The 16,089-nt window shown below is 35.3% G+C and overlaps 2 protein-coding genes and 1 pseudogene across 5 annotated transcripts; 1 reads left to right on the top strand and 2 right to left on the bottom strand.

Moving 5' to 3' along the window:
* The first annotated feature begins 175 nt into the window (after positions 1 to 175).
* LOC140817401 (dnaJ protein ERDJ2-like) lies at positions 176 to 5,041 on the top strand (annotated as a pseudogene).
* Positions 5,042 to 5,464: 423 nt separating this feature from the next.
* On the bottom strand, positions 5,465 to 7,090 carry LOC140817395 (protein BUD31 homolog 2). The gene is made up of 4 exons (XM_073177057.1): positions 6,918 to 7,090; positions 6,437 to 6,538; positions 6,085 to 6,272; positions 5,465 to 5,768 (listed from the first exon to the last, which is right to left on the bottom strand). Exons 2-4 carry the CDS (start codon positions 6,528 to 6,530, stop codon positions 5,613 to 5,615), a joined length of 438 nt encoding a protein of 145 aa, XP_073033158.1. The 5' UTR covers positions 6,531 to 6,538; positions 6,918 to 7,090; the 3' UTR covers positions 5,465 to 5,612.
* Positions 7,091 to 7,528: 438 nt separating this feature from the next.
* Positions 7,529 to 15,252, bottom strand: LOC140817373 (double-strand break repair protein MRE11). Of its 4 annotated transcripts, XM_073177028.1 has the most exons (23): positions 15,116 to 15,252; positions 14,847 to 14,917; positions 14,583 to 14,718; positions 14,086 to 14,243; positions 13,641 to 13,731; positions 13,070 to 13,189; positions 12,909 to 12,977; positions 12,730 to 12,821; positions 12,489 to 12,591; positions 12,297 to 12,404; positions 12,112 to 12,174; positions 11,971 to 12,042; positions 11,734 to 11,811; positions 11,555 to 11,617; positions 11,411 to 11,471; positions 10,466 to 10,548; positions 10,058 to 10,171; positions 9,824 to 9,901; positions 9,442 to 9,513; positions 9,085 to 9,344; positions 8,846 to 8,966; positions 8,555 to 8,755; positions 7,531 to 7,852 (listed from the first exon to the last, which is right to left on the bottom strand). In XM_073177028.1, exons 2-23 carry the CDS (start codon positions 14,861 to 14,863, stop codon positions 7,820 to 7,822), a joined length of 2,193 nt encoding a protein of 730 aa, XP_073033129.1. In that variant the 5' UTR covers positions 14,864 to 14,917; positions 15,116 to 15,252; the 3' UTR covers positions 7,531 to 7,819. The 4 variants fall into 4 exon arrangements, with proteins under 4 accessions (XP_073033136.1, XP_073033129.1, XP_073033141.1 ...); XM_073177035.1 differs by lacking the exon at positions 9,824 to 9,901 and having other exon boundaries at positions 7,529 to 7,852; XM_073177040.1 differs by lacking the exons at positions 14,583 to 14,718; positions 14,847 to 14,917; positions 15,116 to 15,252 and having other exon boundaries at positions 13,627 to 13,731; positions 14,086 to 14,103.
* Positions 15,253 to 16,089: the final 837 nt, after the last annotated feature.

Genomic DNA, 16,089 nt, shown 5'->3' with positions numbered 1-16,089 from the left:
TGTATAAATTCCAATTGTGGTAACAAAATAAACTTCCAAATTTAAAACTTACTAATAACAATGTATTTTTTCCATAATATAATAATTATTTTATAATTAATAGTAATATTTTATTTATTTAAAAACCCCACGTGCCCGTTTCCCAACAGTACAAGGCCCATATTTCTTGGGCTTCGTTTTCAATAATGGACCACTTTCTTGATATCAAAGTTCCTTGCACTGCCGATGACGATATTTTCTTGCCGTTGAACTTAAATTCGTCGCCTTCGAAGCTAAGCAAAATCTAGGGCACATTATTGTGCAGAGTGTGGAATTGAGCTTACCCGCGATTCTCTTTCTAATCACGGAGCTCGGCTTGGGAATTCTCCGTAGAGAGGATAGCGAATTTTGGCAAGGTTTCACTTAGATTTGTCTTATCAAGTGTCTAATTTATGATGGTCATTTGTTCAATTTATTGTTAGTTTTAACTTTATGTAGCGCATCTAATCTAAATTGGAAATAGAGGTTCTAACTTTAAATTTTGGCGATTTTTCGTAAAGTATTTACGAGTTAATGAATTTTGAGCCTGCTGCATCATGGAAATGATGGATATGAGGAAAGAGAGGTGAAGATTAAAAAAAATGATCGTGTGTATACGTGGCTTCTTCTGGTGGTTATTGTTCTAATATTTTCTCTTGTTGCAGTTAAATAGGAATATCAAGTGGGGATTCTCCTTCATCACCCTATACCTATAATCCGGATAAGAGAAGTTAGAAGTTTCTTATGGCTGCAAAGGAGGAGAACAGCGGGCTATTTCCCATTTTTGTATTGACGATGATAGCACTGCCCCTTGTTCCCTACACCGTATTTAACTTATATCACACATTCACAAAGAAGGCCAAAGATATTACTTGCCGCTGTTCAGTTTGCTTCCACTCTGGAAAGTATCGGAAATCTTTATTTAAACGTGTGAGTTATTTCTGAACATTATGTGAGAATCATAACTTGATGTGGCTTTGCTCTTTAGTTTGCATCTGTAGTTGTAATGTATATTCTGTTTTTGGTTGAATTTTCAGATTTCTAACTTCTCGACTTATAGTAACTTGACTATAGTGTTGCTATGGGTTCTGATGGCAATCTTGATATTCTACATCAATCAGATCAACACCGAGGTACTTTGCTGCTTCTGTTTCTTCGACATTTGGCTGTTAGCTAGTATGCCATATGCTCTGAATGTTATATGTTTATGGTTTGCTTTTGTTCATATCTCTTGTGTAATCTATGAGTATCGTTTATTCCAATTGTATTGTTGACATGATCTCCGCTTTTGTTTGATGGATCTATCACTTGGGAAATATTTTATGTCAGTGGAGGCAGAATATGTAGTGAAGTGCTATGATATGTGTCCTGACGAGAGTGTTAGCTATTTCCAAACACTAAACAATTAACATTTCAGTTTATCCAACAATTTTAATTGTTTAATTTATCTGACTGGTTGTGTTTTTTTCTCAGATCCAAATTTTTGAGCCATTCAGTATACTTGGATTGGAATCTGGAGCTTCAGATGGAGAAATAAAAAAAGCATATAGGAGACTATCCATTTTATACCACCCTGATAAAAATCCGGACCCAGGTTGACGGATCATTGGAGTTACAGTTTTTCAATTGAAATCCACAAGTTTCACTTATTGATTTGTAATTTTTTTATGTAGAGGCTCACAAATATTTCATAGACTTTATCTCAAAGGCTTATCAGGCTCTAACAGATCCAGTATCGCGGGAGAACTTCGAGAAATATGGTCATCCTGATGGCCGGCAGGTAGACATGTCCTTAACAGTGGTGCAGAGAGTGTCTGCTTGCTTCCTTACTTTTCTGAAAGGTGATATTCTATTTGAGAAAGTGTACATTTAAGTATTTTAATTCTCTTCCATGTAGGGGCTTAAAATGGGGATCGCTCTTCCTCAGTTTCTCCTGAACATTGATGGACCATCTGGTGGAATTTTATTGCTTGGAATTGTGGGAGTTTGTATTGTTCTTCCCTTGACAATTACTGTTATATATCTGTCCAGGTCATCAAAGTACACTGGGAATTATGTTATGCATCACACGATGTATGCGTATTTCCATCTCATGAAGCCTTCATTAGCTCCGAGGTACATATAATTTTATATTAGACTTGGTATTGTACAGAATCTTGAAACCTTGTGCAAGTTCAGACTAGAACCTATGCAAAAGTTTGGAACGGTGACATTTTGAATCTCTATTTGTATTTTGGACATAAGCTTGTTTTATTGTGGTACTTAATTATATTTCTTGGATTTGTAGAATGTCACGTGCACACGCTTTAGGTATAGTTCTTATAATTTATTTGGGATATGCGGTCTTCAATTCCTGTTATTTTTGTCCTTTTATAATTATAATTATTATTACTGTAATAGTGCCTTGGTGCCTAGATTTTTGTACTGAACAATGTATGAGAACTTTTCCTAGCTTAACTTGTACTAGACAATGTATAAGCACTGTTTTTCCATAAAATATAATTTCTCTACCTTTTGCTAATTATTATTCTTTTATCTAACAGCAAGGTCACTGATGCTTTCATACATGCTGCTGAATACATGGAAATACCAGTTCGTCGAACCGATGATGAATCCCTCCAGAAATTATTTTTGTTAGTCCGGAGTGAATTGAATCTGGATCTTAGAAATATACGGCAGGAACAAGCTAAATTTTGGAAGCAACACCCTGCTTTAGTTAAGGTGATGTGCTAACTGTTGACAAGTTTGAGAGCTTTGCCAGAGTTTTTCTTCTTAATTTATTAGTTTTTTGCTTGCAGTCTGAACTATTGATGCAAGCTCATTTGACTCGTGAAACAGCAGCATTATCTCCATCTTTGCATCAGGATCTTAAAAAAATGCTTTCCCTTGCACCTCGTCTTCTGGAAGAGCTAATGAAGGTATTGTTAGTCGGTTAGATCTGTGATCTGTTTCACTTCCAAATGAAATCGCGACTTTATGTATTATTGTTAGTAAGTTCTATTTTATTTTTACCCACATTAAGTAATGTGAATGATCATTCAAGTAGATAGACATTTCTTAAAAGGCTATCTAGTCAATTTCCCAATTTTTAACTAAACTTGCAACTCTCTGCACTGTGGTCCTCAACGTTATTTCATTCTCACCTCTGATTTCATTTTACCAAAGTTTGTCCATCAACTTACATTTTCTAGATGACTAAATGGTATGAAGTTTACAATTTGTGCAGATGGCAATTATACCACGCACACAGCAAGGGCATGGATGGCTTAGACCTGCAATTGGAGTGGTTGATCTGTCCCAGAGCATAATTCAGGTGTTCTTCGAATTCCCCATATGAAACATTTCAATTTCAAATTAAGCTACGAGTCATCTGATCTAATTGCTGGTCCTACTCATATTCAACCAGTATCTTGTACTGAATATTTTTAGAAAGATGAATTTCACTGATGTGCCCGATTAATTGAATTTGCCATTCTTGATTCAGGCTGTACCCCTCAGTGCCAGAAAATCCTCTGGGGCATCAAGCGAAGGATATGGTCCGTTTCTCCAGCTACCGCACTTCAGTGAGAGTGTCGTCAAAAAGATTGCCTAGAAAGGTCTCTCCCTCCATCCATCCAATGCGTACATAGATACACACGTCTATATCTATATATATTATTATCTCTTTGCCTGTACAGTATAAATGTGTCTCCTGTTTCTAAGCTGATGTTCAGCTATGGATAGAGATCACATCCTCCAGCAATTGATAACATTAACCTATTTTTAGTATTCTATTTGACAATTAGGAGTATGTCTTGTGTATTGTTGTCGGTAGAATGATCCAATTCTCATTCTATTTTGTTGTATATAAATATAATTCAGTTACTTTGCATGTCGACACTGCTAGATACTTGCACAATGCTACTGATTAACTTTCATTAATCTGTGGATTTGAAGAAAATTTGATGATTTCGGTTACCTATTACACCTTGATGTGTTGATTTTTTTGTTTGCTTTGCTTTCCTTTGACCGTCTTTAAATTTTTAACGATTTACAGTCATTTGTTCTTCTGACAGAAAGTACGAACATTCCAAGATTTCCGTGACATGAAACAACAAGAACGTGCAGAGCTGTTGGCTCAGACTGCTGACTTTTCTGCTGAGGAATCTCAAGATGTAGAAATGGTTCTCGATATGATGCCTTCCATTTCAATCGACTTAACATGCGAGACAGAAGGTGAAGAAGGGATACAAGAGGGTGATATTGTAACAATGCAAGCATGGATTACTCTCCACCGTGGAAATGGCTTGATTGGCGCCCTTCCACATGCTCCCCACTTCCCATACGAGAAAGAAGAAAGTTTCTGGTTACTTCTTGCAGATTCCATGAATGATGTGTGGATGTCACAGAAGGTTAATTTTATGGACGAGGCAACAGCAATAATAGCTGCATCAAAAGCAATACAGGAGTTAAAGGAGGGCTCTGGCGCTAACACGAGAGAAATAAGCACAGCTGTGAAAGAAGCAATTGACAGAGTGAAATCTGGTTCTAGGCTCGTGATGGGCAAGTTCCAAGCCCCTCCCGAGGGAAATTACAATCTTACATCATACTGTTTGTGTGACTCATGGATTGGTTGTGATGCTAAGTGTAATATCAGGTTGAAGATTTTGAAAAGAAGCCGTGCAGGGACAAGGGGTATTGCTGCTGCGGATGAGGTGCCATCTTTAGAGGATGGGGTTGAAGAGGAAGAAGAGAAAGGAGAGGATGACTATGATGAAGATTATGAGAGTGAATACAGCGAAGATGATGAAGATATTAAAGGCAAGGATTCAAAAGGAACCACGGTGAATGGTTCAGCCCACGCTCGGGTCGATGACTCAAGTTCAGATGATTCAAAAAATGATTAAATTTATACTATTTTAAACCTGCGCTCAATGTTCATTCATTAGATTTTTCATCGTAATTTGGTTTTACCAAGATGAGGGAAAAAATAAAGATGGTTTTTTTTATATTATTTTATCTAATTCCATCATGGTTGAAAATATTTCGTACCTCGGCAAATTTTGGAACAATCAAAAGGATGGTAGGTGAAGTGGAAGTAAAGACGAAGATCCTCCAACAATTACTGTTCTAAAAAACACCGAAGTTTTTTTCCATTTTCAACCCGAATTCTATAAGACTCAGGTAGCCTAAGGCCATTAATAGATTGGCAAGCAGGAAGTCGCGTTATGTGGTTTGCGTTGGTTTTCTGCTGCTGCTACTGAGATGATAAATTTCAGAGTGCAAAAGCAAAACCAAGTGTCAGATATCTTTACTTGTTGTATGCAAAAATTATGAAAGCCACGTTTAGAAGACTTTTCTGTAGATAACGATTTTTCCACCTAGGAAGTTGGTGAAACTGTTGCAGCTCTCTCGAAGTGAAATGCCGTATTGATCAGAGTGCAATAGCAATGTAGGCGAAAGTCAATTCAGGTCTTGAACGTTTTTGATAATCAGACGCGCATAACAGAGTACACAAAACACAATCCTAAATACCAGAGATAAACTCTCCCAACTCTCTCACATTAGTTTAACAGCATTACAGCTTAAATGCAGTTTGATTTTATCCATCAGCTTTAATCTCCACTTGCGCACCCCCTACAGCCACAATGCGCACATTCTATAACCTTCTCCTCTCGTAAATGCTTTGGGACTCGGCAGACACACGTAGTTTGAAAGTTATGATCACGGGGTTGGATACACTTCAAACAGCAAAGCCTTTCATAGCCGGGCTGCGATTCACACAGCAACAATGAGTAATGCAGTATGGGAAAGCAGATATAGTTCATTCAGGGGCTATTAACATAAAAACTGAAAACGCAAGAGTTACGCCTTTGAAAATGTCAGGAATTTAAACTGATTATTCAACAGTGCCAATCTAGAGTAGGTTCCACACGCCTACAAATATGGTGTTCGGGACCATTGTAAAATTCAGTGTGCAAAAATAGATATACAGCATATTTTGAGCACATGGCAACGGCCAAGACATGTATAAATTTGAGGAAATTTCGAGGAAGATTACAGAAAATCGAGACTTGATCAGCTAACCTTTTTCCACTTTGCAATTAGATTACGATCAGCATATCCTTGATCCAAGCAGAACTCATACAATTCCTTGGAAATTTCTTTCCTCCTGATATAAAGGTCAAATATGTATCGACTCTTCTGGTGGGCAATTTTAAATATAGGCCACAAGGCTTCACATTTTCTTTTACCATCATGTGGATCATTCTCCGCTGAAGAAGAAAAGATGATAATAAAAGGAAATGAAAGCACTATGAGTATGCGCAAAAGTATTGCTTCCAGGGAAAAAAAACCACCCGCGACATGCAACGCATACAAAATTGGGAAACAACGAATCTGTAAAGGGAAAAACTCGAGTAAGATTGGTATAAAAAACCTTCTCTCATTTTTGCCTGCAGTTCGCGTAGAGTAGGTTCAATCAACTCCCAACCCTCTGGGTACTTCACCCTGTTCGTCTTAACCTTCGGCATGATTTCCTCTGCCAGAACCATTAACCAAAAAAATCAAAATTCTATTGAAAGAATGAATAGGTGTACTACATGGTTAGATATCCATTTTCGCACACCCACGGTACTTGAGAACTACTTTTCGCTCAGGTAAATTACACACGAAATACGAAACTTTTCTAGGGTTGGACTACCAGCCGCTATTTGGGACTTTACAATTTACGTAGGTTTAAATCTTCTAAAATCTGAAGAAAACTTGTTCATACTCAATTCAACCCTAGATTACTAAAAAAACAAAATTCTTTTTTGAAATGCAACGAAAAACAGCAATTTAAACGCTGCATCAACCTCGAACCTCATAATTCGTTCTAAAATAATTAATATTTAATGATTGTAGCTGTTGATGTCTACCTGATATTGAGCTATTCCAAAGGTACGGGGTGTCCACCGTTTGCCTCCAGCGACCGACGCGATTACGAGATTAACCACCACTCAGACCCGAAAGAGGACGTGGCTGGTAAAACCTGCAGGTTAATATATGCGGGTTCAACTCGGATATATATGCCCACACTAGTTAAATAATATGCACCCCTTTGTGTAAATTAAATATGGGTTAAATAGTGCACGTACACACCTTTACCCAAATATGGGTTTTGTTCGAATGAGATAATTTAAATTTTAAAAAATATTCAAAATAATCTAAAATATCTCTATAATAATATAAATTTGAAATTACAATCATTCAAAAAATATTTAATCAAGATTTGAAATAAAATTATCCAAACAAAACAATAGATTGTCATTGTAAACTTGAAACTCTTAACTCCAAGTTCATACATCCAAATATAACTTATTAACATTTTTTACCTCATAAATTGTTTGGATGAAAATATCAAATTGTTTTGAAATTTAATAGTACAATATGGGATCCTTCGAATTTACTTTTAAATCTAATACATTACTTTCAAATTCCAGTCGCGGGAAATGACAATACTAACTCAGACAATGACTGTCACAATCCTCACATCTTACTTAAATAAATTAAACTATATAAAGTAAGTCGGTAACAGAATCTGCGAGTCGTACTTTGATCATCATACAAAAACGAGTAGCGATAACCTCCAAAAAAATTCCAAGTAATACACAAAACAGTAATTGTTGCAATAGATATATAGGAAAGAGTGCCGTTTGAATTTTGAACCACGATCATTTACACCAATATTACATTAAAGCTACGCCAGCTCATTGTAATGATTCTCGACTCACATGGATTCTTGTCGTTGCGTCCATCTGGGATATTTCAGGGAAGTTAGCTACCTTCTTAAAGCGCCGTAGTTTCTTGTCACCTATACACACAAAAAAAAAGTTATAGCAATAATAATAAAACTCCGAAGGTTTAATTTTATAATTTTCTATATGATCCACATATACATGTTGGAAAAAATCAGAAGTGCAGAGTCAGTCACACTGGGGTTAAACTCCAAGAAATGACTCGTGGGATTCCATTTCGGGGTGCCAGGTTTCCCAAAAGACAAAGATTTAGTGCACTTGTTTCTTTTGAGTCATCACCGGTTGAACTCTTTCTCAAGGTGTGCTTCGATGGATTTGATTTGAAATTATGAATTTCAAATTTCTTATCTTGTTTTGATGAATAAAGTATAAAGTGAAATTCAAAGTAAACTCCATATCAAACTCATGCAATTTCAATTGTGTGATAAGTCACACTTGAAACTCATCCTAAAAATATTTTCCCAAATCAAATCTCTCCTCCCTCCAAATGAAATTCATCAATTCAAGCACAATCTTAGTTAAACAATCAAAGCTAATTACAAAATTTTGTTTGAGTTCCTTATTGACGAGAGAACACTGATCCTTGGTGTGTGATCTATAATAAATACACATATCTAAGAGGGCAGAGGAACGCGGGCATGTCATACTTGGAATAGCTCTAGTTTCCATTTTTTCGACTTGTAAACCATAGTACAGAAACATGAGCAAAGAAATTGAGAAACACAAGTGTTCCATTTAAAGTAGTATATATCAATTACCCGAGGTTGAGGTGCACTAAGTTTCTTCACTATTTCGTCATCGTCGTCGTCGTCTTCTTCTCTACTAGTAAGCAATCTTTGAAGAGAAGCAGAAGAGCTATCTGATTTTCTTCCCCTCTTAGAGGCTGTGGCAGATCCTCTACCCCTTCCCCTTGAAGCAGCTCTTTTTCTTCCCTTGCCTTGGAGAGGTAGAGCATCATCCTTCAAACATACAAATTATGACCCAGAATCAAACAAAAAGTAAAAGCTAAAACTTACAGTTAGAGAAATAACTTGAGAGTTTGTCCATACCGAACTACCATCAATATCTTTTGAGTCAAATTTCTCAGTTTCGTCATTTGAATCTGAGTCCACGATGTCCTCATCATCAGCCAAACTCTGAACTGAAGCTGATGTAACAGTTGATGCAGATCTAGGGAAATAAATATCATGTAGAAATTCCTCACAGAAATGAAAAGTTGAAAGCATTTTCATGATTAAAACAGAACATATCAAAAGGCAGCCTCTAGACTCTAGAACATAAAACTGACCTTCGCGAAGGACGTAAACTCAGGGCTGCGTCTAATGTTGTTTGCTTTAATGTACTGGAAGCCCTGCCTCTACCTCTACCTCTTCCCCTTCCTCTGGCAATAGTTTTACCAGCTTCTGATGAGTCGTGAGAGGTCCTAAAAGTTTGTGACAGATCTTTCTTTCCTTTCCTGGTAGACTTTGTGCCAGCAAATAAAGCGGCATCCTCGTCATCGCTGAAGGAAGCTTCACGTCCTACATTACTCTTTGTGTTTGTAATGTTCTGATGGAATCGACCAAGTAACAAAATATAAATAGATAGCCAAGCATACATCTTATAAGAATCTTATTTCGCACTAGGCAATAGGATACAAGCATACCTCAGACGATTGGCCGCTAAATGTGAACTGTTGTTGGCCTTCTGTTTTTGAGGCTCTTTCTTTCACACGTTCCTGCAAATAATCGTGTCCAAATGAGAAGGACCCAGTTCAACTAGAGAATAATTACAATTCAAAAGGTGTCATAACATTTGTAGTAGCACAATGGAGGGAATGTAGTGTGTGGAAAAATAAAAGAACCTATATTATACTCTAAACAAGAGTTTACCGGCCTATGCTCTATCATGTGGGCTTTGATTATATTACATATGTGCTTGCACACATTTTCAGAGAGGGATGCAAATTCAAGGACATGGTGATAAGAATTGCTGGAACCAAGAGCTGACAAGAAAAATGTAAGGGGATAAGTAAATAATATTCTTGCCTCTAAACATTCTCCAACTTTGACAATTATGTCTTCCTCTTCAAACTTATGAATATCCGAATCCCCGGCAATTCTATTCTGTCAAAGGCAAAATTTTACATCATTAGTTAGTTGTTGTGATTAAAACAACTACTAATCAAACAACCAAAATTGATGGAAATGATAATAATTGTACTGCTACACAACAAGCAGGAATGTCACCAGACAAATTGAGAATAAAGATACAGCACTTACGCGAGTTTCTTCAAGGTTATATTGCAAACAGGAATAAAAGGCCATTTTATCATCTTTGTTGACAAAATTGTGTAATGCGACGTCCAAGTCACTGACAGGGAGTATCTCCATTTTCTGAAAAAGTATATGGTGAAAGTGGGTCCAGATAAAAGACCAAAAAAAGCACATAACATAAACACCAAGAGTAATATATTTACTGTCATTGTATTAAATGGGAGCGAATGGAAATAAACACAAATGGTGTTGGAGCCGAGCCATATCCTTAATCTTAATTTTTAAAAAACCCTTTTCAAGTATAAAAACTTTTGACAGTAATCATTGGATCAAGTTTGGTTTCAATGTTCTGGATCCAACTGAGGATTTGATTCGAAAGTATTAAAAAAAAAAGGATAAGATTCAATCTATTACCAGATTACTCTCGGCAACTAAGGCTTCAATGTTCTGTTGATTCAGCTCTTCTGGTCGAAGCCGTTCAGAATCATCAATTTTATCTAGGGCACAGCATTACATAGTTACCATTTATCAAAATAGTTCAAAGAACAAGGCGGGTATAAATCAAAAGGAAAAACTAGATTTTCCAGCTCTTGTAAAAAATTAATTTAAAAATGGAAACCGGGTTGAGTTGTATATTTGGTTAAAATATTTTGCTACTTTTTTTAGATGATAAATGTCCATATAACTGAAGTGTCTAAATTTTTCAAAACACAATTATAAGTATCAGATTTCTACACTCTACATGATATTAGAGCTCTTGTCTATTCACTGAAATCTTTTTCTGAATCTCTTTATTCATCCAATTCCTCTTATCTCCCTTCCAACCAATCAATCATGTCATCAATCACAAAAACCAGTCATGTCTTTAATATAACTTCAATAGAGAATTATGTTAGCTTCAACAGCCGATTTGTGGCACATACAAGCAGCATATTGACCGAACGGAGGGATCATTGGAAGTGGTCACCATTGGTGGTTTTTTGTGTTATGGAAGTGGATGAACAATCTGAATTTACTTTTTACCTTAATAATTGAATTTGATCTAAAGATCGATAATAACATATTAACAAACATGCTTAATTCGTGTAGTGACACTTCTCATAGGCCAATGATCAAAGCAATGAACCTTTGCAATCTATCAAGCTCAATTCAAGGGGATAAAAAAAACAAAGAGCTTTGAGCAAATTGAATGATATAATTTTCATTAGGGGTGTTTTTATGCGAAACAATCTTTCTTTAGGAATTAGTAAATGTTATGCTGCAATATGAGAACAAATTTTCCATAAGGAAACTAGAAAACAGCCTTGCAGCTGAATAAAAATGAAAACATCAAAGAGTTTAATGAGACATATCATTTACCTTCAGCTCGACCTCTTCTTGATGCTTTGGAAAATATAAGGATATCTTGAGGATTTGCAACCTATATATCGTAAAAAAGCCATACAATTCATCATTCATGTAACATTTTGGGTGTGTGGTGGGTTGGCTAAATGTTATACACACCTTCCCGACATATTTTTGACCAAATCTTTGTGGGTTTATCGTCATGAACCCAGAGTAGTCTACCTACACAATCACAAGAAAGGTTTGAAAAAATACAAATGTTGTCTAGACCAACAATTAGGAAAGGATGGACCATGCGGAAAAGGCCAAAAAAATCCAAAAAGAATACAATATTTCACCTTTACTCTAACTAAAGGAAGCTTGAGCTCTGCTTTGTTGATAGCCTTTTGACTAGATTTATCGATCAGATTTCTGACCTGCAGAAATAAACAATCTCAAAAGAATAAAAAGGCCTCAATGAAAAAGGTAGCATGGTATCGATGAACCAACAATGCAACAAATGCAGAAGAGGCAACTTGTCTGATTTTGTTTATCTGATAGGATAAAAAGAACATGGATAAATGTGAAGCCCTTACCACGTTATCCAAATATTCTAGGATAGAATTCTGATCGTTCGCATCAATATCGGGTTCATCCTTTAATACTACCTGTATGTTAATAATTGAGTACCTCAATGGAAATTCATCCACTTGTGGAACACATAAAAATGTCTCTACCTCTGTATATTCAAAAGGCCTCACTGAATTTAGAGGTATCTTGGTTGGTCGATATTGATTCCCCTGGTAATGAAATCAAATTTACAAAATCAAAACTGAAAAAATAAAAAACAAAAGTAGGGAATATAAAAGCAAGCACGCGCAAAAATATTTAATGAGAAGAAAAAACTCAGGTCGATAACTACCTTAACCTCTAGAAGAAGGACATGCTTTGGTTTTGATTCACCGTCAATGAGCGAAGTTGCTACAGATGAACCAGGTTGAGTAATGTGGAAACCCATGCCCGGGACTTCCTATCATAAAAAACACACTCAATCGGATTCTGTAACCAAGTAGCAACAGGTAAAACCAATGAAAATGCCTCAAGAGTTCAGAACCTGAGGATCAACAAGGCATTCATGCTCATGTCCCCATACAATAAAGTCCAAAAATCGAGGCAGAAAGTGCTCGTTTATAGCATTTTTAGGATTTGCTTTCACTCTGTAAGCAAAATCCAGAAGTTATTACTTAAACAAACTACTGAAATATTAAACTCAATATCTTATAGCCCGATTACATGTTTGAGTCAATTCAATTGTTCCACATCAGTTCCAATAAAACATAAACATCTATTGGTACCTATTTTGATGAAGTACAAGCATGTTGAACCAGTCCGAAACCTGACAACCTTCTTGAGCTTCAGGTCTCATCCATTGCACAGCATGAGGTGTCTAATGCACATAAAAGAATCATAATTAGAGAACCTAGTTGTCAGTTAAGACACTGACTGAAAATACATAGAATCATAAAAAAGACACCTGAAACATTCGATTAAGTCGTTCATCTCTGATATTCCCTAGGCCATAAAGAGCTACGGATGTTGAACCCTAAAATTCATGACATAGAAGCCATAGGACAGAAATTTAATAGATGCAAATGCAACCGAACCAGTTTTCACACAAGGTATTGTGGCCCATACCTTTCTCATAAGAATAGGACAAAGAGTGATCTGCCCAACACCAGAACCTTCGAGAACCATTTTTCCAAAATAGTTCACAAGATTACACGCCGAAAGAATATCAACAGCAGAAAGATTGTCCTGGAGACAATAGCAGACAAGGATGCCCAGAAAAAAAATTGTCTGAGATATAGCAGACTTTTCTCATATTGCCGCATAAAAAGTGTATAAAAGAGAGAAAACGAAAATAAACTCATGTGGATCAGAAATTTTCACCAATATCATAATCAGAGTTCAGATGCAAATATGTCAAGAATGAAATTCAGAGAATGATAGATGTGGATAGAATCCGATAAAAATTTCTTAATGAAAAGAAACTATATCGGATAATACTTCCTCGTTGGCATGAAAAAAGGTCTTAAAATCATTAATTCAATTGAAACTTTTCTGTTCCAGTTACAATATTTGTTCTGACTCAGAGGTAAGGATTTCAGAATCAAAGAACTTAATCGAGAAATTTTCTATATTATGCATCCATAAAACATGATTTTGAAGAGAGAAACATGCAATGAATTTACCATAGAATCCATACCACTCCAGCAGGATCATCGTGATTTCCATGAATGCTGAACACGGGCAATCCAACATTGAAATGAGGATCTTCATAGTTTACATGGCCGAAGCTACATATAGAGAATATAGCAAAATTACAAATTGAGTGATGACATCACCTAGAACAATTAAAGTAACATATTTGAAATATTACAGTGTGGACAAAGTCTACAAGATTCTTAATTAACAGATACTTTCAAAATTGGTGTTAGTGTGACCCAAGTCTACAAGTATTTCTATCAAATTCGATTTTTGTAAGGTTGTTAATTATAGATTAAGCTTCGTAGACAAAGAGATGCAAATAATGGTACCATTGAAGTCTTGAACCTGAAAATGCATTGCATCAATCTTAGTCAAAAAAGGTGGAAAACAAAAAGTCCAAACTTTTTCTTGTAGAAAATTGAATGAAACGTATAGAAGATTACGAATTTGCGAAATTCACAGTCTGGTCACTGACGACTTGAAACTGAACTGGACGATCATTGAGACAGTGACGACGGAGGATTTCAATGGCTTTCACTAAGGTAGACCGTGAAGGCTTGTTCTCATGAAAAAGATCACCGCCCAGAAGTATGAGATCTACCTAAAAAAAAATAAGAAATCTCAATTGATGCATATGTAAATAAAAGTTTGTAAACTACAAGCACGAGTATTGGAGAGAAGAAGAAGAAGAAGAAAATGGGCCCAAAAAAAAAAAGAAAAATTGTAACAGGTGATGGCTTTCAGGATTTTGAAACTCTTGCATGATGGATATGGAAAAAGAATATTTGAAGAACTGACAAATAATATCAACACAAGTATCAAGCATTGCTACAGAACCATCTGGGCACAAGGGAATGCCTCCTATAAAGTTTGATTGATATTTTTTAGTACTAGCTGTATAGAAAAATGTGAGAACACTGTTAAATTAGAATATATAAACCTCTTTTTGCTCAGCGATTGAGCAAATTTCCTCAAATGCCTGAAAGGAATCATGCCTCCGGATTTCATCCTTCTCCATATAACCAAGATGACAATCCGTGGCCACTAATATCCGAAGCATGTCACTCTTATCTTCCCTGAAATTCACTTAGAAAGAATATTATTTTTTTGCTTATTTAGAAGACTTTATCAATTTCTGAATTATGATACATGATATTTCAGAAACGGTAAAAAAAACATGTAAGTGCTTCTTTTCATGTTTCACCTCGAAGATTCAGCCATTCCGCGTTAGCAGAGTTTCCCCGGCTGAAGCCTACTATTGTCAATATAAATCACCTAAAACGTAACAGTAAACGAGATTTAAAAAAAAAATGTCGACTTCAAACAGCTAATGAAACACGATCATTCGTCCAGAACAACTAAAAATGCAATGATTGTACAAAACCCTAGCAATGAGATGGCCAAAAAATGAAAATTCAGCGACCGCGTAACGAATAAAATTGCAGTGCATGATTAATTGAATAAAGAACATACAGTTTACTTCAAAGCGTCGAGTGGGAGGAGGTGAAGTGGAGACATGAGAGCGGAGTTGACGGCGCGAGAGCAGCGCAGCTCGGTGGCGGGGAACTTTTAAAATAAGAAATGCAATTAGAATTTTTTCACTCGTGATTGGTAAAACCAAACTCTTTTTTTAGGTGAATTTACTTTTATAATTGTCACAGAAAGGATACTTCGTCTCGGACATTGGTATCGGACAGATTGCAAAACGTCTGGATTTTTATTTCTTTTCCTTTTTCTTTTTTTTTTTCAACTAGTATTCATTAGTAAGATATATCTATATTAAAAGACGTCCAAATATTTAATTTTAAAATTTTTATTTTTATTTTACTGAAAACTTTTTTCAAGTCATTTTATTTTTTATACTTTCTCAAGTCACTCCATATTTATATATAAAAAAATTTTAACAAAATTTCTATTTTAAATAGAAAAATTTTTCAAAATTGAAATTAATTTCGTGTTAATTGTTTAGCATTGTTTGATAAAATTAAAAACAACAATAACACATGCAACGTGTGTGCATCTTTTACTGATAAAATATTATTTTTGCGACATAAGATATGTTGTTTCATATAATTAATTATTAATATTAATAAATATGAATATTTGAAAAAAAATAATTAAAATAAAAATAAAATAAATTGATTATAGATAGTGCAATTATGAAAAAAATAATTTATAAATTTTGAAAAACTTATTTGCATACAACATCTGTTGTAGAATTTTTCGGATTGTTATCACAATCACATGCAAAAAATTATCATTGGAATTCGTATCTCTAGATACAATTACATATAACTGATCGTGACTGAAAACAAAGTTATTCGAAAAAAAATTAATATTTGAAAAATGAAGCTCTTTTTTTAGTACACAAAATTTTTTTATAAATGAGTCTCGAATCGAATGTCTCGTCTCAAATATGAAATTTTGATATCAAATAAATTACAAAC

The sequence above is a fragment of the Primulina eburnea genome, chromosome 2 (genome assembly GCF_022965805.1).
Source record: "Primulina eburnea isolate SZY01 chromosome 2, ASM2296580v1, whole genome shotgun sequence".
NCBI lineage: Eukaryota > Viridiplantae > Streptophyta > Magnoliopsida > Lamiales > Gesneriaceae > Primulina > Primulina eburnea.
The sequence above is the reverse complement of the archived record's forward strand: the minus strand, read 5'-3'. Positions and strand labels throughout refer to the sequence as shown.